The sequence below is a fragment of the Mustelus asterias genome, chromosome 9, assembly GCF_964213995.1.
Source record: "Mustelus asterias chromosome 9, sMusAst1.hap1.1, whole genome shotgun sequence".
Taxonomy (NCBI): domain Eukaryota; kingdom Metazoa; phylum Chordata; class Chondrichthyes; order Carcharhiniformes; family Triakidae; genus Mustelus; species Mustelus asterias.
Window position 1 is genome coordinate 114,857,061 of NC_135809.1, and position 18,662 is coordinate 114,875,722.

The 18,662-nt window shown below is 44.1% G+C and overlaps 1 protein-coding gene across 2 annotated transcripts in view; it reads right to left on the minus strand.

Annotated features, from left to right (window-relative positions):
- spon1b (spondin 1b) overlaps positions 1-18,662 on the minus strand; it is a 334,634-nt gene that overhangs the window by 63,329 nt on the left and 252,643 nt on the right. For both annotated transcript variants that reach the window (XM_078220918.1, XM_078220916.1), the window contains one exon: positions 12,048-12,112. In XM_078220918.1, the coding sequence (XP_078077044.1) occupies positions 12,048-12,112 (65 nt within the window). The remainder of the gene's footprint in view (positions 1-12,047; positions 12,113-18,662) is intronic.

Sequence of the window (18,662 nt, forward strand, 5' to 3'; positions counted from 1 at the left end):
GGAAGTTTCAGTAATTGCTCACGGTGATCCGTGGGACATTTTCGGATGGCGTCCCTGTTTGCACTTGGGATATTGTCTTGGATGCAGTATGACTGTATAGTGGTTGGGGAGCTGAAATAGATCTGATTTGTCCTTGGTTGAGCCTCACTGTTGCGCCTTTGTGTGTTATTACTTCATTGGACCATAGTTCCAAACAAATCCTCATCATCTCAATTGGTTGCCAGGAACCTTCTGTGGGACCCTGGATGCAAACCTGTTCCAACTGCAAACTTGGCAACTCTGTTGTAGCTTTATTGATGTGGAGATGCCGGCGTTGGACTGGGGTGAACACAGTAAGAAGTCTCACAACACCAGGTTAAAGTCCAACAGGTTTATTTGGTAGCAAATACCATAAGCTTTCGGAGCGCTGCTCCTTCATCAGATGGAGTGGAAATGACATTTCCACTCCATCTGACGAAGGAGCAGCGCTCCAAAAGCTTATGGTATTTGCTACCAAATAAACCTGTTGGACTTTAACCTGGTGTTGTGAGACTTCTTACTAACTTTATTGTACAGGCTGATCACCTTTCTTAAAATTGTAAGAGTTGATCTCTTGTTTCCAAGGGAGGAAAATGGGCAAGAGTAGTTAAATTATTACACACCAGTTTACCAAAGGTAAGGTCTGCCAGTAATGGAATAGTTGCACTTAATGATTTTGCTCTCAGATGTAACATTGCAATATATAGAACATACTTGATCTATCTGCATTTGAGAAGTAGGGATTTCACCATGTGAATCATTTGTTCATCTAGGCTGTTAGATCAAGAATAATGAGGAGAAGATATTCCACTTCTCACACATCTCCTGAAATGGCTTACTAACAAATTGTGAACTGCTACCTTAATGATCCCTCTAGGGACAACAAATAAACTGAAAATAGCACTTATAGAACATGCACGACAGTTGTGCTTGACATATTGTTCAATTGTCAAGAAATGGAGTGCTTGACGATGAAGTCAGTGCCACGGATATGAAAAAGGTTGGATGCAATTTTGGACCCTCTACCCAAAGGATGGGTAAGAGCGTCATGTGGAAGCAATGGATCTTTGTACTGACTTGACATATGCTCTTGACTTGCCTTGGACTTCTTGACTTCAATGTTACTGTTCGTCCCTGACCAAGAGACTCATCTCTTCCCGGCCAAAATTTGCGGACATGCTGAGTTAAATCAAGCCATTCTTCAATGATGTTTTTTAAAATTTGTTCAGGGTATATGGGCATTGCTGGCTGGGCTAGCATTTATTGCCCATCTCTAATTACCCTGAGTGGTTTGCTAGGCCATTTCAGGGCATTTAAGAGTCAACCAAATTCTGGAGTCACATATAGGCCAGACCAGGTAAACGTTAGCGAACTAGATGGGTTTTCACAACAATTGACAATGATTTCATATTGAATTCAAATTTTACCATCTGCCGTGGTGGGATTCAAACACAGGTCCCCAGACCATTACCCTGGGCCTCTGAATTACTAGTCCAGTCACAACACCACTACGCTACCACCTCCTGTTTCTGCAGTGTAGAATCTTTTGCCATTTCCTCTCGCAGCTGCTGGCTTTTGTGTTGCACAAAAAAATGGCAGATTAGTTGATGGACTTGCATTCTCCTGTAAGCCTAACATCACAGCTCCCTTGAAACAGCCAAATTTGTCAAACATTCTGGATATCTTGATATTTGGTCACAAACTGAGGTGACAGGAGTTGTTTCTGAGGTTGATCTGCCGCAGAAGGTCCCACTGATTAGAAAGATTGTCATTAGTGTGAGGTCATGGAATTCCAATAGACCTACAATCACTGGGTGTATAACCTCCCCGATGTCAAACATTTGTGACACCCAGGAGGATTGATTGTACTTGCACTCCAGAAATATGCAATGAGTGAACTATTGTACGCTGAAAGTAGTATTGCACCAGGTTTCGTGATCCACAGAGGTAGTATGTTGGCACTTGCCCTTGAGTCACTCTTTGCTAATAACGAATTGTTGGCAACTTTCTTAGGATAAATAATGTGAATCTTGCCAGACGCTTTTGATGGTGTGATCATGTCTATGTCTTCCATGAGATTGATGGTATGAAACATGTGTTCACTGCATCTCATCACGCACACCATCCTCATTTCCTGCTTTGTCAATCGCCTCATGTATATGTTTCTGACTGGGTCCCAGATGTTTAACTCTATTGCTTAAAGATACCTGAAGTGGGCAGCCTGTTTGGATCAATGCAAGCCTCTTTGTAACTGCGTCAATCTTTGCTTCAGTGCGGCTGCCAGAGGCCTGTTCTGCCACATGCCTTGCAGAATTGCTGGAAAGCAGGGCACTCCCTCAGAGCATGTAGAAGACAACACCTTCCACATGTTTTGCTTGGGCATCGATATTCTAGTGAGTGCGCCAACAATTGAAGTGGTATGTAGATCCTGTAAGCTTCGTCAACCAACAAGCCTCTTACTTACATCCATCCTTGAGTAATTAGCTACCAAATAAACCTGTTGGACTTTAACCTGGTGTTGTTAAAACTCTTACTGTGTTTACCCTAGTCCAACACCAGCATCTCCACATCATTACTTAATCTTGCTGCCAGGCTGTTTGACCACTGCTGGACACTCTGTTGCGTTGTTGTACGGATAGAAACACAGATTGTGCAAACAGGTTTTGGATTCCTTTATTTAAAACAGGCACGTAAGAACGTTTCTGAATAGGCAGAAAATTTGAAAAGACACCAGCAGCTCCCTTCCTAACCATTTTGCAATCTACACCACATGGACTGCAGTGGTTCCAGAAAGAAGCCAATCAGCTTCTCAAGGAATGGGCATTAAATGCCAGCCTTGCCAATGATGCCCTCAGCATGCCCTCAGAATAAACAAATGCTGTCGATATGACATTCTGGCCGCTAATTCTGGCAGATCAATTTATTTAACTGTTCTGGCGAGAACACAGGCAGAGAAATGCCAAATTGTAAGCTTTTCCTTTCCATTTAAATTAAAGTTTGAGAGTGTGGAAATAGCAAAGCCGAGGAATGCAATTAAAAATCAGAAACTAAACCAAATAATAAAAGGCTATTTACGTATAAATGTCAGAGTTTGCTCCTAATTTTTCTTCCCTCTCTGAAGAATAGCAATGAGCTCTCTGGCTTAGAAGTAAAGAAAGATTTAATTAGCAACAGCAGGTCAGTAGATGGCCCTGATTAGATTTCAGCTGTGCCCTTCTGTACTGTACTTATTCATGAGGCGCTATTATAATCCTGTTATACTTCAAATAAAATATCTTCTCTTCTGCTTAAAATGAGCCTTTAAAATTCATTCGCTTGAAATACTGATACAGCCTTCCCTATTGAAGGCTCCGCAGCTAAAGGTGTAAATTCTGCGGGAGATTATTTAATGGCACACAGCGCATATGATGATTGTGAAAGTAAAACTGTGTCAAAATAGATAATTAAATAAACGGGGGGAGAAAAGGAATCCGCAAATAAAGCCTTAATGGCGCAAAGAGTGGTAATCTCCTTTCATGGAGCACCTCTGAGAGCATAAATCCCTCTGCAGCCTATTGTATTCCAAAACTCTTTGAATGTATATTTCTGCCGAGTTAATAGGCCTGCACTCAAGGGACACCAAGGGAAATCAGATCTGTGTTTCCAAAGCCATTCCATTAATGGGAATTGCCGCTTGTAGGGATGCCGCCCCTTCCTTGCTGCTCTCCATTACGTCCTTCCTGCCTTTCCCACGGAAATCTGGATTTAATTCTCTAAGAAGAGAACTATGGACATTGAAAGGTTTGAATTAATTCAGTGGTATCCAATTCATTAGCAGTCTATTCTGTGCAGGGTAAAATAGTTTCAATAATGCTGCTGTTTAGATATTCATGGGATTGACTTTATAATTAATACGCTGACGAAGTTTTCTTTTGCTTAATTTTGAAGCTGAACCTTTAAATACTTAATAGGAAATTAGTTTGTCCCACCAACGTGAGTCGTCAAGTGATAAAAAGGAGAGTGTTAATCAATAGCCAGAGAAACTAATGTCATACATCACCAACTCTCTGATGTTAAGTTGATTTTCTTTTAAAGTAAGAGGTTAGAAGAAGTAGGATCCAATACTTTGAGAAAGCCTGGCATTTCACAACCTCAGGACACCCCAAAGTGCTTTGCCGCCATTTGAAGTACTTATAAAGTGTGGCCACTGTTGAAACATAGGGGACACGACAGCCAATTTGTGCACAGCAAGATCCCCAAATAATCAATGCAATAATGTCAAGACAACCGTTTTACTGATGTTGTTTAAGGGATCTGTATTACACCAGGGTGAACTCTCCAACTCTTCTTCGAAATGGGATCTTTGGCTGAGAGGTTAAATCAGGCCTCGGTTTATTGTCTCCTGTGAAATATGGCACCTCAAACAGTGCAGCAACTGGGAGATTCAGTCCAGTTTATTGTGCTCACGTCTCGGGAGTGGGGGGACCTGCATGGCTTTCAAAGGTCTTAAAAGGAGAAGAGGGAGGTAAACAGGCAGTGAAGTTTGGGTGGAAACTTCAGAGCTGAAGGTCTAGCCGCTGAAGGCACAGATGCCAATGGTGGAGTGATTAAAATCAGGGGTTTCCAAGAGGGCAGAATTGAGAGAGTGTACATTTTTTGGAGGAGGTATTTCGAGATTATTGGCTGCTCAGCACTTGGAGAAACTGTGACCTGCAAAAGCCATTCCAATTTTCCCATGAAAGTTGATTAGTGCGATCCTGCCAAACAGCGTTACTGACACTGAAAATTAACTGGTGTGGAGTTTCATTATTTCAGAATTTAATTATTATTAGAGATTATTTTAAATGTGTGATGACTTCAGCCAGGCTAATGAGGATGGCTTGCAAGAGTATGAACGACCTGATGAGTCTTAATTGATGGTTAAATCAGGGAGCCTCATGCTCCCTATTTAAAGCAGGTGTGTCAGACTCCCAGCCTGCATTCAGCAGGGAGCAACTGGAGAGCTGGCTGTGTACAGATGTATGGTGTAAATAAAGTAACTTGGTGACGGGACTTTTCGCCTCCGTGGAGTTATTACAAAATGTTTAAATAGTGCTTAATTAGGTTTTGTTTCTTTCTCTCCCTCTCTCTTAATCTAAACTTTCTTTTCCTCTCTGTTTCTCTTTCCATTTCACATTGAAATTAATAATCTATCTGACACTTTCTGGTTCTAACTCTGCACTGCTCACTTATGATCTAATGATTCTTCAATCTGATTGTTAAGGAGACACATTAGGTGTCAGATATCCTGTAAAGTGCACTGTTTTACAGTAAGATCCAGAGCAAAATCCATTAGAATGTCCAAGTGTAGTGAATGGTGAGTTCCTACATTTCCTGGCTGAATATCACAGCTGAAGTTTTTTCATGCAAAACATTTGGAAGTAATTTCCTGCTGCCTCTTCCTCTAAGAACTCTCCTTGCTTTATCCCTTCTTTCAGGCTGAAGAAATTCTTCGTCTCAACATCCTATTTGACTTCCATCTGAGCTTATCAAAACATGATCCGCTTTGTCACAGGAACCATTTCATTTCACCCCTGTAACATTGTCCCACTTGATCCCACTCTCGATTAGAATGCTCACCCATGCCTTTGTCCCCTTGCTCTCCTGGATGTTCTCTGGTCCTCCTCTCTCTGAAAACATCAGTGTATGAAAAACACAATCCTGGTGAACAGATATCCCAGCTTGTACCAAATCATGCCCACCCATCACTCCAATAGTCCACTGAATCTTGGTCCATCAAAGGCTCAACGTAAAGAAATGTATCCTGGCCTTTCCCCTCTCTTATTCTGTAACCTATTACTGTGCCAAATCCTCTTCCCTCATCCCATAAATCCTCTGTTTTGCAAATTTCAGTCTCCTGTGCATCCCACCCTCCCTTTCTCCATCCTTACCTACCATTGGCAGACAGGCGCTCCTGCTCCCCAGCCCAGTGCTCTGGAATGACCTCCCTAAACCCCAGTGCTTTCCACATCCCCCTCATCTACAACAGGAACATTTATGTGGAGCATGTGTTATGGGAAAACACCCCAAAGCATTTCACACAGACATCAAAACCAAAACAAAGCTGGATGACAAAAACGGAGATGTTGAGGCGAATTTTCGCAGAGCCAGAGAGACTTTGTGCACCCTTAAAATGATAGCGGTGACCCGATTCCGGCATTCCAAGCCCGATTCTCGGCACCCCCATTTTCACCAGCAGGGAGTCAGAGATGCAGGCTGGTGCAGGTTGCAAGACCACACCCTGCACTCCTAACCAGGTCAGCTCCATTGCAGGTTTAGGAATCTCCAAACCCTCCACAAGTCTCATGCAGTTCGGCTAACTTTTCAAGCACTTGCAGTTCACAATCCCTCAGGAGCCTCATGAACCATAGTCTGGATGAGGAATCCTTTAGAAAGGAAAGTTTTGAATGTCTTACCTATGACCCCTTGGCAAGCTATATTACTCCACCCAACCCCCTTGGCCCCTCACCATCCATGCCTACCTATGCCCCTTCACCCACCTCCATGGCCCCTCAGGGACCCGGGTTCAATTCCGGCCTTGGGTGACTGTCCGTGAGGAGTTTGCATGTTCTCCCCATGTCTGCGTGGGTTTCCTCCGGGTGCTCCGGTCTCCTCCCTATAACAACTTTAATCAGGCAATTGAGGTGGGCCTGTTAGAATATGAACTCCCGGATTAAGGGTCAAATTGATGGGCTAATCAGGGAGCCTCTTACTTTGTACTTAACCAAGGGTGTCAGTTCCTCTGGGACTCCTAGTGTAGACTACTAACTGAAAGCACTCTATGTGCTGTCGTCAGACTTGTAAATAAAGTGATTTTGGTGAAGGGACTTCTGCCTCCCATAGTCCAAAGGTTAGGTTGATTGGCCATGCTAAATTGTGCCTTAGTGTCAGGAGGACAAGCAGGGTAAATACATGGTGTTATGGGGATAGGGCCTGGGTGGGATTGTTGTCAGTGCATGCTCGATGAGCTGAATGGTCTCCTTCTGCATTGTAGGGATTCTATGAATCTATAATTCTGTGATCATAATGCTCTTGATGGGTACAAATTGTCTGCCACATTTCCGACAACAACGAGTACACCTCAAAACGTTCTTTAATGGGTGTAAGATGCTTTGAGAGATTTGGTGGTCATGAAAGGTGCTGCATAACTGAAACTTCCTTTTCATCTTTGTGTTCCTTTCCAACTCCCTTTGAGCATTATATAGGGTGTCAGTTTCCATCACCTTTTCAGATGGAGCATTCCAGATCCCCACAAGAAAAAACTCTCATCTTATCTCTGGATCTTGTGCCAATGGTTTGAAATCTATGGCCCCTGGTTATTGACCTACGTGGCAGAGGGATTTGCTGCCTCTATCTACTCTTCAGAAACTTATCTTGAAATCCTCCAACACATCACCTCTTAGCTTCTTCTAGGGATCAGTCCTAAATCCTCTCCTCATAGCTGAAGTACCTCACCCCAGTAACATAAGACCATAAGACATAGGAGCAGAATGAAGCCACTCGGCTCATCGAGGGTGCTCCACCATTCAATCATGGCTGATATTTTTCTCATCACCATTCTCCTGCCTTTTCCTCATAACCCATGATCTCCTTATTAATCAAGAACATCTTGCTAAATCACTTTTGGGCTCAAAAGCTTTACGTCATTTGTCTGAAATTCAACTCTCTTACCCGAGATTGTAATCTCTTTATTAAAACAATGAATAGTCATTTGGTAGTATAGAACTTGAGTACTGCTCAAGGGGTATAGAGTATAAAAGTTGGAGTCTGATGATGCAGCTGTATAGAACGCTGGTTAGGCCACATTTGGAGTACTGCGTCCAGTTCTGGTCGCCGCACGACCAGAAGGACGTGGAGGCGTTAGAGAGAGTGCAGAGAAGGTTTACCAGGATGTTGCCTGGTATGGAGGGTCTTAGCTATGAGGAGAGATTGGGTAGACTGGGGTTGTTCTCCTTGGAAAGACGGAGAATGAGGGGAGATCTAATAGAGGTGTACAAGATTATGAAGGGTATAGATAGGGTGAACAGTGGGAAGCTTTTTCCCAGGTCGGAGGTGACGATCACGAGGGGTCATGGGCTCAAGCTGAGAGGGGCTAAGTATAACTCAGATATCAGAGGGACGTTTTTTACACAGAGGGTGGTGGGGGCCTGGAATGCGCTGCCAAGTAGGGTGGTGGAGGCAGGCACGCTGACATCGTTTAAGACTTACCTGGATAGTCACATGAGCAGCCTGGGAATGGAGGGATACAAACGATTGGTCTAGTTGGACCAAGGAGCGGCACAGGCTTGGAGGGCCGAAGGGCCTGTTTCCTGTGCTGTACTGTTCTTTGTTCTTTGTTCTTTGCTGCAAAAAGTCATTTTGTGGCAACTTTTCATCTTGCACTCATTAGACCAATCATAAGAATACCAATGTCAGGAGCAACCACAACTTTGTACCATCTGAGAAGAGAATGCTGATTGTTTGGCAAGTGGACCCTGATGACAAAGGCCTTTCCATGGAGAAAGCACCAGTTAACGTTGACTGACAGTTAACTACCAAGCATTGTTTGAAAATTTAAATCAGGCAGCTTGACTCTGATTGGTCAAGGCATCACCCTGAGAAATGAACTAGCAAATGGCTACTGCTCTGAACTCAAAACACAGTGCCCCACATTAGATGTGATTCTGTGATTGGGCAACATTTGCTAAATAATGCTCAGTGTGCTAAAAATTACAATGACAACCAATTTAAGCTTGTCATTCGGGCTCACAGTGGCATATTTGCTACATGCATTAATAAACAAGACCCTGTTTTTTGCAGGCAGAAAGAATATTGTGTCTATCTCAACTAAACAACGTAAGTGATAGCCATTCACTGGTTCATTGCTCAAGACAATGCCTTGGCCAATCAGAATCAAACAAAGCTTGGCAGTTAATTGTCAGTCACCATCAACGAGTATATTCTCCAGAACAATGTCTCTACCAATCAAAGCCCACTAGCCAATCAATCAGCACTCTCTTCACACACAGTATAAAGTTGTTGTTTCCCTTGACATTGGTATTCTTACGATTGTCCTGATGAGTGCAAGACAAAAAGATTCAACAAAATGTCTTTCTGCAGCAAAATAATGAATGAAGAAAATGTGTCAAAGCACTAGTGTGCCTGTATCCAACAGAATAATTTAAATGGAAAATTTATGAATCACAAATAGAAGTTATTGTGTCTTACTAAAGATTAAACATGAAATATCTTTAAAATATGCTGGTGCAAAGGACTTCCTGGTGTCAAGCATCATTTGTTGTGATAACTTATTACAGTAATATTGTTGATCTTTTGTTGCTGGAGCTAAAACTTACAAATCCATTCAACCAAACTAAAGGAAACTATCCCTAGAACCTCAGAGGAAGTCCTTCATCTACATGCCAGCACTATATGAAAGCAATTTCCAGCAAATACCACCCCTTCGTTCTCTTCCCATGCCATCTGTACCTTCTTATGATGCAGACAGTTATCTCCTTTCTTCCTTCAAAAATGCAAAGATCACCACCTTAACCATTCCCGTCAGCCAAGTATTCCATGATCCAACAACTCTCGATGCAAAGAATGTTTTCTCAACCTCTGTTGGCATGCTGAGTGATGAGTTTAGATTAATCATCCCTTGACATGGATTCCTGATCTTAGCCAGTTTTCCTTATTCATTCTATCTTGCCCATTATAATTTAAAAAAAACTATTAACTCTCTTTGTGGTCTTCCCTTCTGTAGTCTAAACAGCCCCAGTACCTTAGGCCTTTCTCTATAACTGTAGTTCCCCGCCTCCTAGCTTGTCATGACTATAAGGGTTGTAAGTTTAAAGTTTATTTATTAGTGTTACAAGTAGGCTTACGTTAACACTGCAATGAAATTACTGTGAAAATCCCCTAGTCACCACACTACGCCGCCTGTTTGGGTACAGTGAGGGAGAAGTTAGCATGGCTAATGCACCTAACCAGCATGTCTTTCGGACTGTGGGAGGAAACTGGAGCACCCGGAGGAAACCCACGCAGACATGAGGACAACATACAGACTCCACACAGACAGTGATCCAAGCCGGGAATTGAACCCAGGTCCCTGGCACTGTGAGGCAGCAGTGCTAGCTACTGTGCCACTGTGCCACCCTAAAAATCTCCATCATCCATAACTACACATGCACATGCACAATACTTCCTAATTCTATTCATAAGGAGAAATGATTGTTCATAGGAACAAAGGAATGGGAGGCCAGTTATCACCCAAATCTATTCTCCCATTCAACGAGATCATGACTAATCTGCAACTGAATTCTGTATACCCACCTTTGCCTTCTGATGGTGTGGCATTTGAGTTTGATTGCCACTCTTCTCAGAAGTTCTTTCCTGGATATCTGGGCATTCTATCTCGCCCACGCCACAAACTGCCGTAAACCAGGTAAGTTTAAAGATCCAGTTAGGTTTAAAGGTTTTTGACGAGGCAGGTTTGTAGGGAAAGTGGGCAGGATTGGGAGAAGGTGGGATTTGTGGGTGGTGGTGTTTAGGTTTGGGTAGGGTCAGGCCTTGGGTGGTTGTTGAGTTGGGCCAGGATTTGGGGGGGAGGGGACTCCCGTCTTTGGGGCATGGGATGGGGGTGGAGTTGGCAAAGTGCAGTGGGGGAGTCTGGCTGGGAGGAGGGAGGTGGGGGGGAAGGAGGTGAAAATTGGGCCAGCGTTAGGGGAGGGAAGGGGGAGAGGCTTACCTAGTAGTGGCGAGGGGGTTGGGGGGAAAGGGACATCTTGGGATGAGGGAATGCATGAGTTGGGAGTTCCTGTTGGGCGGGTGTAATCCCTTGGGTTTGGTGGTGGGGGGGTTTAATCTGCTGGGGGTGGGGAGGGAGTCCTTTGGGGGTTTAGGGTTGTGTGACGAGTCCTGTGCAGGATCTGTGTGAGTTTGTACAATAGTTACCCACAAGGGAGAAGCTTTAATTCTTCTAATTTTTTCTGGATAACTGTTGGTTTGACACAGCCGTAACCATCCAAAGCTGATGATTTAAGTTACTTTTTCGGATCTTTCCCAGTGCAGGACAATTGCCCACCAGAAATGTGCACATCCTGGGCAATTGCCATGCAAAACTTACCTGGGTACTTTTGTGCGGGCTCGGGGTGATTGGGGGGAGGTGAGGGGGGTGGATTGGTGGGGTGGTGGTGGAGGTTCCCCAGCGATTCGAGGGTTACCCTCAGAGTACAATGCTCTAGAGCTTGGAAATAACGGCTCAAAACCTTTGGCTAACAAAAATCAATTTAAATAAATGTTGCAAAGTTGTTGTAAGGTGAGAAATTTTCCAGTCAGCAACTCTGTTGGATAAGGGCCCATAAATTTAGGATTCCCTATTTTTGTAACTTTCTGCAGTATTACACTGCCTCTCACCTCTAATTTCATCTTTTCTTTGACTCCAGCCTTCTGTCTCTACATTAGCGACTGTGCCCGCAACCACTTTGAATTCTCCAGAATTCCCTCCCTCAACCCATCCTTCTCTTTCCCCATCCTTTCTCCCTTCAAGACTCCTTGAAATCCAGCAACGATCAGATTTAAAATTAACAATTGATCAGTTGACATTTGTGGAAGAGAGTTCCAAACTTTGTCCACACATTGGTAAAATTTTCCTGTCCCGCCCACCACGGGAATCATAGTGGGCGGCGGGGGGAGCGGAACATGCAAAGATCCGCTGACCTCGCGTGGGATTTTCCGGTCTTGGAACGAGGGCAGCCGGATTTTGTGTGTAGAAATCCTTCTTAACTTCGCTTCTGAAAAGTTTGGCTCTAATTATTAAGACTATTCACCACAACCCAAAAGATTAAACAGAATATATGCTGTGAGATAGCTAACCGCGCATTATTCACACACAAAGGAGTCCAAATGCATGGCACTGAAAGGTTTGCAAGAAAAAGATTTGTTCCTGGACATAAAACTCTAGGATCAAAGATGAAGCTCATATTATGTTGCAAAAATATATATATTTTCAAATAGCAAGTCTGCCCACTTACACGTTCAGAGGTTGCCAAGCAGGCCACTGAGCCTTTGCCTTGATCACAGTCAGAACGCTCTCGCCCTGCAAAAGCAAACAAGAAAGGAAAATGTCAATGCTCCATATACGGTTAAGCTTGTAGCAAATCTGTAAGAGAAAGTGAGGCAGAGATCAAAGAGACTTCAGTATAGGAAGTGGTCATTCATCCCATTGTACTCCTGCCAGCTTTCCCCTTTAGATATAACTTCCCAGTTCTGGTATCTCCCTTGGACATCTTTCTTGAAGCAGTGCCTATTTCAGTCTAATACAGTCCCCTGCTCTTTCTATATACCCACTTATTAAAATCCCGCTTCAAAGTCTTCAGTTGACACAGTTTTGCCAGCCGCCCAATGTGAAGCATCCCAAATTCTAATAACTCTCTAGATCAAACCAATTCTTTTCAGTTCTTACTTCTTTTTGCTATTTCAGTGGCCACAGTGATTTGCATTTATATAGCGCCTTAGAGACAAGGTGTCTTGCAGGAACCTTCGAGGCAAAACACGCACCAAGCCAAAGGAGGAATTAAATTGAATTGATTGAATTGATTTATTATTGTCACATGTATTGGGATACAGTGAAAAGTATTGTTTCTTGCGAGCTGTTACAGACAAAACATACCTATCATAGAACACCTAGAGGAGAAGGAAAAGATAGGGTGCAGAATGCAGTGTTGCAGTTACCAATAAGGTGAAGAGAAAGATCAGCTTTTAATGTGTGATAGGACCATTCAAAAGTCTGATGGCAGCAGGGAAGAAGCTGTTCTTGAGTCAGTTGGTACGTGTTTTCAGGCTTCTGTATCTTTTTCCTGACGGAAGAAGGTGGAAGCGAGTGCGTCCGGGGTGCGTGGGGTCCTTGATTACGCCGGCTGCTTTCCGAGGTAGCGGGAAGTGTAGACCGAGACAATGGGCGGGAGGCTAGTTTGCATGATGAACTGGGCTACGTTCACAACGTTCACAACGACACGAAGGTTGGTGGGGTTGTGGATAGTCTGGAGGGATGTCAGAAGTTACAGAGGGACATGGATAGGATGCAAGACTGGGCGGAGAAGTGGCAGATGGACTTCAGCCCAGATAAATGCGTAGTGGTCCATTTTGGCAGGTCAAATGGGATGAAGGAGTACAACATAAAGGGAAAGACTCTTAGTACTGTAGAGGATCAGAAGGACCTTGGGGTCCGGGTCCATAGGACTCTGAAATCGGCCCCGCAGGTGGAGGTGGTGGTTAAGAAGGCGTATGGTGTGCTGGCCTTTATCAATCGAGGGATTGAGTTTAGGAGTCCGGGGATAATGATGCAGCTATATAAGACCCTCGTCAGACCCCACTTGGAGTACTGTGCTCAGTTCTGGTCACCTCACTATAGGAAGGATGTGGAAAAGATTGAAAGGGTGCAGAGGAGATTTACAAGGATGTTGCCTGGATTGAGTGGCATGCCTTATGAGGATAGGCTGAGGGAGCTCGGTCTTTTCTCCTTGGAGAGACGAAGGATGAGAGGAGATCTAATAGAGGTGTATAAGATGTTGAGAGGCATAGATCGGGTGGACTCTCAGAGGCTTTTTCCCAGGGTGGAAATGTCTGCTATGAGAGGACACAGGTTTAAGGTGCTGGGGGGTAGGTACAGGGGAGATGCTAGGGGTAAGTTTTTCACACAGAGGGTGGTGGGCGAGTGGAATCGGCTGCCGTCAGTGGTGGTGGAGGCGAACTCAATTGGGTCCTTTAAGAGACTCCTGGATGAGTACATGGAGCTTAATAGGATGAAGGGTATAGGTAGGTCTAGAAGGTAGGGATGTGTTCGGCACAACTTGTGGGCCGAAGGGCCTGTTGGTGCTGTAGTTTTTCTATGTTCTATGTTCTTTCTAACCCTTTGTAGTTTCTTGCAGTCTTGGCCAGAGCAGGAGCCATACCAAGCTGTGATACAACCAGAAAGGGTGCTTTCTATGGTGCATCTGTAAAAATTAGTGAGAGTTGTAGTGGACATGCTAAATAGGAGGGTAACCCAGAAGCTTGCTGGGTTTCAAGGAGTCTTGAAGGAAGAAAGAGTGGAGAAAGAGCTGTGGAATTCCCTGCCCAGTGAAGCAGTTGAGACTACCTCATTGAATGATTTTTAAGGCAAGGATAGATTTTTGAACAGTAAAGGAATCAAAGGTTATGGTGAGCAGGTGGGTAAGTGGAGCTGAGACAACGAAAAGATCAACCATGATCTTATTGAATGGCAGAGCAGGCTCGAGGGGCCAGATGGCCTACTCCTGCTCCAAGTTCTTATGTTCTTATGAAAGATATGGATGGGTTGAGGGAGGGGATTCTGGAGAATGGAATTCTAAGCGGTTGTGGGCACGGCCGTGTTGACAGATGCACAGGAGGCTGGAGTCATAGAAAACAAGAAACTTGAGGTGAGGGGCTGTGCAGGACTGTAGAAAGTTACAAAAATAGGGAATCCTAAATTTATAGGCCCTTATCCTACAGAGTTGCTGACTGGAGAATTTCTCACCTGACACCTTGTGGTGAACCATCGTTGGTTCCCACTGGATAGTACTGAGCCAGGGTCTGGCCAGTACTACAAGTACGTATATATGTTGCTGTTGGGGTTAGGGTTGGGTTGTTCTACTTGTTGCTGTTGGGGTTAGGGTTGGGCTGTTACACCTTGGATTATAGTTATTGCGGTACATCCCAGTCGGGCTCCGCCTCCTGGGAGAGGTATAAAGGTCACTGCTCTGTCTGGGACCCCTCAGTCTGGGATCGTGTATATAATTAGTAGCTTCGTTGTAACAGCAAATAAAAGCCTTTATTTCCTGAGCATCTCAAGCCTCATGTGTGATAACGCGCATCACACCTTCACAACAATTACTTTTGTTTTAATAGACTAGCACTGTAGCTAAAATAATGGAGAGAGGAATATGATACAAGTAATGTAATGTAATATAATAAAAAATGTAAGCCTTACTTGTGACAAAATAAATAAACTTTAAAAAAACTTTAAGTACATTAATGGTTTGTGCACTAATTCCGACAGATATAATTTTGAGATCTACTTGCCAATGAGAATAAAACAAAATGATTATAATTGCTGATAAATTCTCTCAAGAATCTTACCTCAGTGCACGCTGGTGAGATTTTCCTATCCCGCTGCAGTGAATGGAGATTTGGCTGGCCACCAAACTCTCCGACCTCACTGCATCGGGAGTGTGGCGTGAACAGCCGGTAAGATCGCACCCTATATTTAACTTTAATAGAAGTATTTCTCACTAAATGATTTCTCTTTCCTGTATTTAGGATTAGATGTTAAACTGATGCCCCATCTACCCTCCCCCATGAATGGTAAGGATCACACTCTTCAAAAGAGAGCAGCTTGGTATCAGTCATCATAAAATCCCTACAGTGCAGAAGGAGGCCATTCGGCCCATGGAGTTTGTACTGACCACAATCCCACCCAGGCCCTATTCCCGTAATCCCACACCCTGCTAATCCTCCTAACACTAGGGTCAATTTAGCATGGCCAATCAACCTAACTCACACATCTTTGGACTGTGGGAGGAAACCGGAGCGCCCGGAAGAAACCCACGCAGACACGGGGAGAACATGCAGACTACACACAGACAGTGACCCGAGGTTGGAATTGAACCTGGGTCCCTTGCGCTGTGAGGCAGCAGTGCTAACCACTGTGCTTCCGTGCCGCCCATTCTGCTACCGTGCTGCCCATAACCGGGATTGCTGTCTGGGCTTTTATTCCTCCTTATTCCACTGTCGTGGGGCAGTCTGCAGCAGACTGTGGTGCCTCCACACCTTCTCAGGGAATAACAGCTGGCAAACCTGTGTTGAAAGCTGGAACTTGACCGGCACAAGCAAGTAAGATGATAAAGGATGCAGTTACACAGTGTGTCCTTGGGGGGGATTCTAACACCACTGACAAAGCAGTGCAAAGGAACCTTTTCATTATTCTGCTTCACCTTTGCAGGAATTAAGATTCCCAACAGGAAATTATGGAAATTTCTTAAATCGTCAGTGCTTTTCACAGCTGATTTGAAATTGAGAAATACAGGTAACAGCCTAAGACACACAACACAAGGTATGACCAAGTTTGAAAGGAATCAGGGAGAAGACATTTTGAAGCAATGTTTCAGTGAATCCCAAATTACACTTTAAATGCTTGTAGGATAGTCAGGGATGGAAAGGCTGAGGGAAGCCCTGGGAATAAATGTGTAAGAGATTATATAACAACACAAGAAATAGGAACGGGAGTGGATCAGTTGGTCCCTCAAGCCTATTCAATATGATCATAGCTGATTTTCCTGCCTTCACTCCACTCTCCTACCCAGTCCCCATAGCCCATGGTTCTTTTGGAGATCAATAGTCTATTAATGTCAATCTCGTGGACATTCAATGGCAGAGCATCTACCGCTGAGGTAGACAAGTCTAAAGATTCTCAGCCCTTATGAATGGAGAAGTTTCTCCTTATCTCAGTCCAACATGATCAATCTCATATTCTGTGACCTTGTACTTTGGATTATTAAACCAGGGCAAACAACCTCTCAGTGTCCACCTTGTCAAGCCCCTTCAGCATCTTCTATGCTTCAACCGTTGGGCGCGAGTGAACCTGGAGGGGGACAGAACCTGCAACCTTGGTGTTATCAGCGTCACGCTCTAACCGCCTGAGCTAACCACCTATTTGGGCATCTTTTATGTTTCAATGAGATCACTGGCATTTATGTAACACCCTTCACAACCAAAGGACATCCAAAAACATTTACAGCCCATGAAGTTCTTTGGAACAAAGGAACCTTGGCATGTTTGCCCACAGATCTCTGAAGGCGGAAGGGCATGTTAGTGGGGAGGTGAAAAAGACATCTGGGACACTTGCCTTTATTAATCGAGGCTTAGACTACAAAAGCAGGGAAGTCATGTTGCAGTTGTATAGAACTTTGGTGAGGCCACAGCTAGCTTACAGTGTGTAGTTCTGGTCACTACATTTTAGGAAGGATGTGATTGCACTGGAGGGGGTGCAGAGAAGATTCACCAGGATGCTGCCTGGGATGGAACATTTAAGTTATGAAGAGAGTTTGAATAGGCTTGAGTTGCTTTTGTTTGCACTGTATGATCCTATGATTCTCTATGATTCTAAATGTTTCTGAAGTGTAGTCACTATTGCAATGTAGGGAATGGGGCAGCCAATTTGTGCACAGCAGGATCCCATATACAGCAATGTGATAATGATCTGTTTTAGTGGCACTCGTCAAAGATGAATAAAGGCCAGAACACAGGGGAAAACTCTTGTGTTCTTCTTGGGGTAGTGTCATGGGTTTTGTTTACACCACCTGAGAGTGCAGGCGTGACCACAAATTTCTACCTCAACCAAAATACAGCATCTCCAACAGTGCTGCACTTCCTCAGCACTGTACTGAAGTGTCAAACCAGTTGTTGTGGACAAACCCATGATCTTAGAATTATAGAATCCCTACAGTGCAGAAGGAGGCCATACGGTTCATCAAGTCTGCACCAACAACAATCCCACTAGGTCCTATCCCCACAACCCCAGATATTTACCCCGTTAATCCCTCTAAGCTACGCATCCTGGGACATTAAGGGTCAATTTAGCATGGCCAATCCACCTCACCGGCACAACTTTGGACTGTGAGAGGAAACCGGAGCACCCGGAGGGAACCCACGTAGACACAGGGAGAATATGCAAACTCCACACAGATAGTGACCTCGGCCGGGAATCGAACCCAGTTCCCTGGCGCTGTGAGGCAGCGGTGCTAACCACTATGCCACCGTGCCCTTGTGACTGAGAGGCTGGAAGACTCCTCACTGAGCCACAGTTGACACTGATCGATCTTCACTTCAACATAAAAAGGATGCTTGGTGGAGGAAGAGAATACCAGGACATTAGATTTTGAAATTTTGTTCTAAGGTGACACCAGAACAAGGTGCTAGGTGAGAATTGTAGGATTTGTAGCACATCTCTATTCCGGTGGAAACAAAACAAATCTCAAAATCAGCAGAATTGCCTTCGTTCTGCATCCCCAGTCTCCGTGACATTGCAATGTACAATGAGCCACTTGCACTTCCCTCACCAATTTATGCCTTCTACAAAAAAAACCACACATAGCCGGCAACAAAGTTTGTTTTCCAAATGAACACCCCTGTGTCTTTTATCACGCTGTGTGGATGAAATTAAAAATAATAAAAATGCAAACGATTCAGCATTCACTATGGTAAGTGGGAACGATACTTAATAAAAGCGCTATCACACCGCAGGAGTTACTGCAATTTAGATTTACAAGGTACGTCATCATTCCCGTTTGACAAGCATCTGGTAGACTTTAAACGCAATCAGATTATCCGGAGAGACATTTCCTTCCATTTACAGTGACGCGTCTCGTAAATTAGTTGCTGGCAATATAGCCCCGTAATACGCTTGGGTGAAATCTAATAACTGGCTGGATTAGACAGAGTGGGCTGCAAGGATCAAAGTTGCCTTTTTGCTTCTTCCAAGGACTCTGCATTAGACCATGGCAATTAACCGGCTGGCTTTGGACGGAAGATTATCACAGCTTCATTTTGGAAGGAAGATTATTACAGCTTCATTGTACTGGATTGCAGAA